This window comes from Trichosurus vulpecula, chromosome 2, assembly GCF_011100635.1.
Source record: "Trichosurus vulpecula isolate mTriVul1 chromosome 2, mTriVul1.pri, whole genome shotgun sequence".
In the NCBI taxonomy this organism is placed as follows: domain Eukaryota; kingdom Metazoa; phylum Chordata; class Mammalia; order Diprotodontia; family Phalangeridae; genus Trichosurus; species Trichosurus vulpecula.
Window position 1 is genome coordinate 38,075,247 of NC_050574.1, and position 8,572 is coordinate 38,083,818.

Below are 8,572 nucleotides of genomic sequence, written 5' to 3' on the forward strand. Positions count from 1 at the left end.
GACCCAGCTTAGGGGAGGGGGGCATGCGTCAAAGCCTTCCTTCATCTCGCGGGGGCGGGGGGCCCTACAGCTGCCCCACGAGTCCGGGGCTGGACGCTCCTACGGACACGCCCCTTTGTTCCCTCCGGCCCCAAGCCCTGGGATGGGGGAGGGGGAGGTTAGGCATTCCCCGGCCGAGCGCAGGGGACGGTAGAAGGGAACCTCCGGCATCATCGGTGTGCGCCATCGCGGCAGCCTGGGCGCTGCCATCTTGGTTAGGGGCGGTGTTGCCGTCTTTGCTGGCGTCATCACCCCGCGCCAGTCCCGCCGTCGGGGCAAGCTGGGGCGGCTGGGCTGCTCCGGGGGCCCCCTGTGGAGTCGATGTTGGCGGGCGCGGCGGGCGCCCCGGGGCCGTGTCCCCTGAGTGAGGACAGCTTCACGCGCTTCTCGTCTCAGAGCAACGTGTACGGACTGGCGCGCGGCGCCCAAGGCCGCGGGGAGCTGCTGGCTGCCACTCTTAAAGGGAAGGTTCTGGGCTTCCGCTACCAGGACCTCCGACAGAAAATCCGTCCTGTGGCCAAGGAGCTGCAGTTCAACTACATCCCGGGTCCGCCCCGCGCATGCGCATGAGGGACTGAGCTCCCCCACTCCCCCTATTCCCTTCCCCCCCACGCCCCCCACCCTCCCCGCCGCTGTGCTTGCTGCGTTTGTGCATGACGGGGCTGGGAAGGAGGTGTGCGTGAGCCTGACAGGGATTGAGGCCCGCCCTCCCAAGCGGGCTTCAGGGGGCGGGGTGGGGTCAGAGGGCAACAGGGTGGGGGAGAAGGGAGTAGGGCAAGCTGGATGGATGGGGAGCTTAGAAGGAAGGGGAATGAGCTCCTCGTCACCCCGAGATGCGGGTTTGCGGTGGCTGGGACTCCGGGTCTGGGGTCCAGAAGACCTGAATTCAAATCCCGCCTTTAGTGTTTACTAGCTGAGCACTGGGGCAGCCCACTTCCTCGACTAGACTCAGTTTCCTCATCTGCCAGATGGGCTGTAGTGAGACTCAGGCGCCTTGGGGGCCATAGAGCTCAGCCCCGCTCCTTTTACAAGTGGGGGAGCTGAGGCCCAGAGGGGGTGTAGATGGAGCGCAGGATCTGAACTAGGTGTCTCCAGGATCGCTGCCTCCGGGAGCGCTGTGGGGGGAGGGGGGACACAGAGGGTGAGACACCGACTCCTCCCTTTTCTTCTCTGCAGTGGATGCTGAGATTGTGTCCATCGACACGTTCAACAAGTCGGCCCCCAAGCGGGGCTTGGTGGTGGGAATCACGTTCATCAAGGTGCCCACCTCCCCTTGCTCCCCCTGTGCCTTCCCCTCCCCCCAGCCCCAGCTTCCCCCTCCGTGCAATGGGCTGTTAACTTCCCTATCCGGGTGTTGGGAACAGCCAGTGAGATGATGCCCAAAGCACTTTGTAGATGTGGAAGGCCAGTGTAGATGATGACCATGATGGTGCAGTGGTGATAACAGTGATGGGGATGCTGCTGCTGCTGCTGCTGCTGCTGCTGCTGGTTCTTCCTGGTCTGGACCTTCCTCTCCCTAGGCCCTCCCACCTTGACTCAGTGCCCTCCCATTTCATGCCCCTCACCCCCAACCCCAAGACCTGGGTGACTCCAGGCCTCCAAGATGGTTCTGACCTCCTAAGACTTTTGTGGATTGAGCACTTGGCCTGGAGTCAGGAGGACTTGATCTCAGGTACTTGCTAGCAGTGTGACTCTGGGCAAGTTACTCAGCGTCTCTCTGCCTCAGTGTCCTCAGCTGTAAAGTGAGGATCCTAAAAAAGCACCTCCCTCCCAGGGTTGTCTTGAGATCTGTACAGGGCTTAGCACAGCCCCTGGTAGGTTATGGGCGCCTAATAAATGCTGATTCCCTCCCTGTGATTCCTGGCTCAGAACACCCTAAGGTTCTAAGGTTTTAAAGTGCTAAGATCAAATGAGACAATGGCTGCAAAAGCCTTAGCCAGTGCCTGGCATATAATAGGTGCTTCATAAATGCTTCTGCCTTCCCCTTGGTCTCTGGTCTGAAAGATTCTCACCTCTCTCTCCCAGGACTCCGGGGACAAAGCCAGCCCCTTTCTCAACATTTACTGTGATTATGAGCCTGGATCAGAATACAATCTGGACTCCATTGCCCGTGAGCCCCTGAGCCTGGCGGGGGGGAAGGGCAGGGGAGGGGCACAGCTGGGCCTGGCGGGGGTGGGGCATGATGGGGAGAATCACAGCCAACCCCGCTCACCCTTGTCCCCCTGGTCTTTCAGAGAGCTGCCTGAACCTGGAGCTGCAGTTTACCCCTTTCCAGCTGGGCCATGCCGAGTAAGCCCTGGCTCTGCCCCCTCCTGTCTCAGCAGCATAGATGGAGGAAAGTCAGAGACCTGGGTTCATGGTCTAGCTTTTGCTCCTTCCTACGTGTGACCTTGAGCACTGCCCTTCCTGGGCCACCTTTCGTTTGTAAAATGAGGTCTTGGACTGACGATCTCTGAAATCCCTCCCAGCCCTGACATTCCCTGTTCTAACCCCTGACAGTCCCTGTTCTCAGGCCCCTCCCAGCCCTGACATTCCCTGTTCTAAGAACCCTCCCTTGAGATCTTCTCTTTCCAGGGTCCAGGTTGGGGATCAACTGGAGACAGTGTTTCTGCTCAGTGGGAACAACCCTGCCATTCATCTTTATAAGGAGGTGAGGCCTGGGGTTGGGGGTGGCTCTGGTAGTATGATGGTGAGTGGATGGGAAAGGGCCTAGATAGTTGCCCAGGCTGTGTGGGTGTGTATGTGTAGGGAATCTTCCCCTGCCCCTGCTGTTGCTGCCCCTCAGCCGAGGCTGTTCTTCCCTAGAATGAGGGTCTGCATCAGTTTGAGGAGCAGCCGGTAGAGAATCTCTTTCCTGAGCTCACAGACCTGAGCAGCAGGTAGGAGGGCAGCCTGGGCCCTTGGGAGGGGAGGGCACTGGGCAACAGAGAGGGCAGCAGGGGGGCAGGGGTGGGGAAGGGGACCTTAAGCATGGGGGTTCAAGGTGGGGCCTGAAGAAGTCGGGCATCGGTAGCCGGGGAGCCTCAGCCAGGGGTTTATGGGGCTGCTGGGGTCTCTCTCCAGCGTTCTGTGGCTCCACGTGTCCAACATCCCAGGCTCGGGCCGGCGGCTCACCGCCTTTGGCTGCCAGAGTGGATATGTCCGGGTTGCCCATGTTGACCAGACCAGCAGAAGTAAGACCCCTGGGAAGGGGCGGGGGGAAGGCAGAGACTGGGGAGCAGGGCCTAGAGGGAGGGGCTGGAGCCATCTCTGATCACTCCTCCCCCCTTCCTGCCCTTCCCAGCTGTGCTGCAGACATGGACAGTCCAACAGGATGGACCCATCTCCCGAGTTGTGGTCTTCAGCCTCTCTCCCCCTGCAGCAGACCCCTCAGCCCCCAGGGAGGGGGGAAATGGTGAGGGTTCTTATCTCCAGATCCCTCTGCCTGTGGGTTCCTTGGTCTGCCAGCTCCCCACCCCCTGTCTATATCTCTCTATCTCCTGATCTCTGGATTTCCCAGATCCCATGATTCCAAACAACCCCTGCCACTGTGTCCCATCACCCTCACATTGTCATTGTGTAGGAGACAAGCAGGAGATATGGGTGCAGGGTCGAGGCGCTCCCATGTGAATGCCCTCCCTCAGCTCCCTCCCCTTCCTCTCCCAGAGGCCAAGGGGCTGCCCCCACCCCCAGAGGAGTACAGCATCTTGGTGGCCAGTATGATGGAGCCAGCAGTGGTGTATCGGTGAGAGAAGGGGGAGGACCACCCTTCACACCCCCTCCCTCCCCTTGACTTTGCGGGGCTGAGACCCAGGCTGGTGGAGAAGAGACAGCCTCCTTCTTCTGAGGGTGGGGAAGGGCTTCAGGCCTGGAGACAAAGACCTCTAGGGATCCATTAGGGATGAGTGACTTGAAGTCCTGGCCAAAGGAAGAGGGTGTCCAGGCCTCAGGTGATGGGAGTGGGAGGAGTCAAGCTTCTGGGTTTGGATACCAGAGTGTCTGGGGTGGGAGATGAGAGAGACCTAGAGCCTAGATCTGCCCGGCCCTTGGATAGGTGAGAGGTGACCTACCTAGACTAAAGCCTAGCCCTTCCCCTCTTGCCCCTGGGGCCCTAGGAATGTCTTGTCCCATGGGCTTCGGGACCAAGTGCTGCTGCCAGGGAGTGACCAGTTTGACAGTGTCCTGTGTGGGCTCGTCACTGACGTGGACCTGGATGGGAAGCCTGAGATTCTGCTGGGCACCTACGGCCAGGTGTGCCTTGTCTAACTCTGCTTTTGCTTATTTCCTTCCATCTCTCTGTGGTTCTGCCCCTCTGTACCTCCCCCATCTTTGTCTCTTAGGTCCTGATCTGACCTTCCCTGTGGATAAACCTCCATCTTCACCTTGTACTCCAGCCCTTGCCTCCTCACTCTGGTCTAAGCTCTGCCTCCCCACTCTGGTCTAAGCTCTGCCTCCCACTCTGGTCTAACCTCTGCCTCCCACTCTGGTCTAACCTCTGCCTTCCCACTCTGATCTAACCTCTGCCTCCCACTCTGGTCTATGCTGTGCCTCCCCACTCTGGTCTAACCTCTGGCTCTCCACTCTGGTCTAACCTCTGGCTCTCCACTCTGGTCTAACCTCTGCCTCTCCACTCTGGTCTAAACTCTGACTTTTCAGTCTAACCTAACCTCTTTACTTCTCAACACACTATTGCTTTCATCCCTTGCATTGCGGTTTGATCAACAAGCATTAAGCACCTACTATGTGTCAGGCACTGTGCTAAATGCTAAAGATGTAAATAAACAAACAAAAAATAATCTGTGCTCTCAAGGATCTCCCAGCCTAATGGAGCCAGGGAGAGAGGGTTCATGGGTTCTGGAAATAGAGTGTTGGTGTGAGGAGGGAAGTGCCAGGAGGCCAGCATCACTGGATTGGAGAGGATATGTTGGGGAGTAAGGTGAGAGACTGGAAAGGTGGGAGGGGGCAGGTGATGAAGGGCTTTGAATGCCAAGCAGAGTATTTTGTATTTGCTCCTGAAGGCACTAGGGAGCCCATGGAGTTTATGGAGTAGGGAGTGACATGATCAGACAGACCTGCACTTTGGGACAATCCCTTTGGTGGCTGAATGAGCGGGGTTTGGAGGGGGACAGACCCAGCAGCTACTGGAGTGATCCAGGGGGGAGGGGATGAGGCCCTGCACCAGGGTGGGGGCCATATCTGGGGCAGAAGGGGGCTTGTCCAAGAGACGCTGCAGAGGTGGTGGCAGCTGGCCTTGGCTCTATGTTGAATATGGGTGGGGGGAGATTGAGGAGCCCAGGATGGCTCCTGTTTGTGAACCTGAGGGATGGCAGGAGGCTGTTTTCTCGGCAGTAATAGAGGAGGGGGAGGGTTGGGGGAAAGATCATCAGGTCAGTGTGGGACATGTTCATTTTCAGATGTCCACTGGACCTGCAGGTAGAGGTGTCTGAGAGGCAATGGGAGAGGGGAGATCGGAGGTCAGCAGTAAGACTGGGGCAGGGAAGGTAGATGTGAGAGTTATCAATGTAGAGATGGTTATTAGATCCATGGGAGCTGACGAGACCCCCCAGGTGAAGTCCTTTGGAGGGAAAAGAGAAGAGGGCCCAGGACAGAGCCCTAGGGGTCACAGGGTCAGAGGGTGAGATCAGGAGGAGGAGCGGTCAGAGTGGGAGGAGGAGACACGGGGGGAGAGAGAGAAATAGAGACAGACAGACAGACGTGGGGTGGGGGGGGGCGGGGAATATCCTGAAAACCTAGAGAGAAGACAGTGTGGAGGAGGAGCCCATAGCTGCAGACAGGTCACTGTCATCTCAACCTCATTCCGCAAGTCCTGTGTCTGTCCTTATTTTGGTCTCCGGGTATCTCAGTCTCTGTTTCTCTGTCTCACTCTCTCTGGCTCTATCTCTGGCTCTCCCCTCTCTCTCTCTGTGTCTCTGTCTCTGTCTCTGTCTCTCTCCTTCTCTCTCCCCACCTCCTCTCTCTCTCTCTCTCTCTCTCTCTCTCTCTCTCTCTCTCTCTCCCTCCCTTTCTCCCTCCCTCCTTCCACCCCCCTTCCCTCTCTCTCTCCCCTTTCTCCCTGTCTCTCATCTCTGCCCCCCCCACCTGTGGTCAGGCTCCCTGAGGCTGCCTCTCACCCACCTACAGGAGCTGCTGTGTTACAAGTCCTGTGAGGCTGGGGGCCTGACTTTAGGCCTCCCCAAGACTGAGGCTGATGGCGGCTTCCGCCTCCTGTGGCATCGAAGTTTTGCCAGCCCTCTGCTGGCCATGGAACATGTGGATCTGACTGGGGATGGCCTTCGGGAGCTCGCCGTGGTCTCCCTGAAGGGTCTGCACATCCTACAGGTAGTCTGGCTGACCCCCATCAGGGCAGTCCCTCCGTGCATCCTCCAGGCTTGTCTTCCACTCCTCTGGGCCCCCTCCCACCCCTGTGATCTCCACCCACCCCTTTCTTTGGTGGAGTCTCTGCCCCTCCTGGCTCCCACCAGACTGGCCTTCCCCTCATTCATCCTGTCTGCTTAGACCTCTGGGCCTCCCCTGCCCTCTCCTCTGGCCTATCCTGTCCTCCATCCCTCGTGGTCTGACCTAACCTCCTTGGGGACCCTGGAACCCTCTCACCAAGGCACCACCTCCATCCCATGCCTCGTGGTCTGATGGCTCTCTCTCACCCTGCCATCTCAGCCTGGTCCCCCTGGTTCTGGTCTTATCCACAGCACAGTCTGACCCAGGCATCCCGACTGGTCCTGACCCGGCTTCAGCAGAGGGCTCAGCAGCAGAGACGCCAACCACAGGCCGAGGGAGATGGGCCCGGGACAGCCCAACGCTTGGTGCCTTGAGCCCCCTCGTCAATTCTCGTTGGCCCATCTGTCCTCGGCTCAGGGAGTCAGGACAGCAGGGAGGGCCGTGCCCAGGGACCCCTGCATTAGTTGGGGGTGGGGGGTGGGAAATTTTGGATGAGGTCAGATGACTGGGAATAAACCTGAGAAGAGGCTCTTCCTCCCACCTCCACGGTGTCATTGCCTTTTAGATGACCTGGGTTTGAGTTCTGTGTGGGGCCTGATCTCATCTGGGACCTGGGACAGTCTATAAAGTGGGGATGATCCCCATGCCCCCCTCCCAACATACACACATGCATAAGCACGCACATACACACGCGCGCGCGCACGCACACACACACGTTGTAAGGAGCCACAAGGGACCAGAACTTGAATAGATTGATCGACAAGTCAAATGTCCCCTCCTGTGTGGTCAACCCTGGCCTGGGCTTGTGTTCCAGTGGGGTAGGTTGAGGAGGGGGCAGGTAATGCCCCAGGGGAAGCGAGAGAATGGATCCAGTCTCTTTTTAGCCTGGGGATGAGACAGGCCCCAGAAGTGATGTTGAGGGGGACAAGAAGCCTCCTCTTGATTGTTGGTTGGGGGCTCACCACCCATCCTGGCTCCCCTTCATCTGGACATTGGCCCCATCCTTGCTCCCTGACCAGCTCTCCACACCATAGTACACTGGTTTCAGGGCCAGAGGACCAGGGTTCAAGACCTCGCTCTGCCACTTAGACTGTTTGGGCCTCAGTTTCCCTGCTCTCCAAAATAAAGGGGTTAGTTTGGGTGCTTTACGACCTCTTCATCAGTGCTAGTACACAGTACACAGGTCAGGGAAACACAAAAGAATGCAGTCATTTCAGGAAGCCAATAAGGGTTAAATGGGGGCTGGAAACCGGTGTGGACACGCTGGAGCTCAGGATTCCAAGTTCAGAGGTGAGGACCAGAGCTTTCTCCTATGGACCCATTCCAAGACTCATGAGAGGCTGAAGACCCTGGACGGCCTGAGTGTGAGGGGAACAAGGGAGATGGGAGCCAGATTGGGGAGGGCTCTAAATGTCTGCCTTAAGAAAGGAGACAAAGTCCAACGTGGGGTGGGAGTATTGGGAACCATCAGCAACGCGGTGTAACACCATCATTCCTGGGATGTCCAAGCCAGGTGTCGCTGGTCAGCCCCACAACTCATGAGGAGGAAAGTGATTGATTAAATGCCTTCACTAACACGGAACATCCCCTGGGTCTGGTTGGCTACCAGCATCTCCTCAACAAGACAGAGATCACAGGCTTGAGCAGAAAGGAAGTCCCCACGGTGCTGATTACTGGGTGTCTCTCCTGGGCTTGGTTTGTTTGTTTTTTTGCAGTCTGTGTCAGAGAGGAAACTATTCTAATCGATACAACTTGAATACTCCCAACCCCCTCCAGGGATGGTGACTTGCTTCCAGCTCTTGGGTCTCAGGTCACCCTTGGGTCTACTTAAAGGGAGGGTCTGCTTTTCAGTGCCAGCTGGCTGACCACCCTCACCCAGAGGAGAGGGACTGGGGTGGTGGAGGGCTTGTCCCCCTTAAGGTGGCCAGAAACTGGAGTGAGGCCATGGGGGCAGGGTCCTTATGTCCCTCTTATGATTTTTTCTGCCATGGCTGTCTCTCCTCCTCCCCGGGGAAGCAAGAGTCCAGAACAGAGGGTGGCCTGGTGTGTGAGATAGTGAGGCTGAAGGGGGAGCAAGTCCCCAGCTTCTCAGCTTATG

General features: G+C 57.9%; 1 protein-coding gene across 1 annotated transcript; it reads left to right on the forward strand.

Annotated features, from left to right (window-relative positions):
- Positions 1-305: 305 nt before the first annotated feature.
- On the forward strand, positions 306-7,014 carry KPTN (kaptin, actin binding protein). The gene is made up of 12 exons (XM_036745559.1): positions 306-586; positions 1,216-1,298; positions 2,065-2,149; positions 2,274-2,328; positions 2,614-2,689; positions 2,845-2,918; positions 3,103-3,212; positions 3,323-3,433; positions 3,685-3,763; positions 4,134-4,269; positions 6,160-6,357; positions 6,726-7,014. The coding sequence occupies exons 1-12, from the start codon at positions 361-363 to the stop codon at positions 6,846-6,848; spliced, it is 1,356 nt and encodes a 451-aa protein (XP_036601454.1). The 5' UTR covers positions 306-360; the 3' UTR covers positions 6,849-7,014.
- The last annotated feature ends 1,558 nt before the right edge of the window (positions 7,015-8,572 follow it).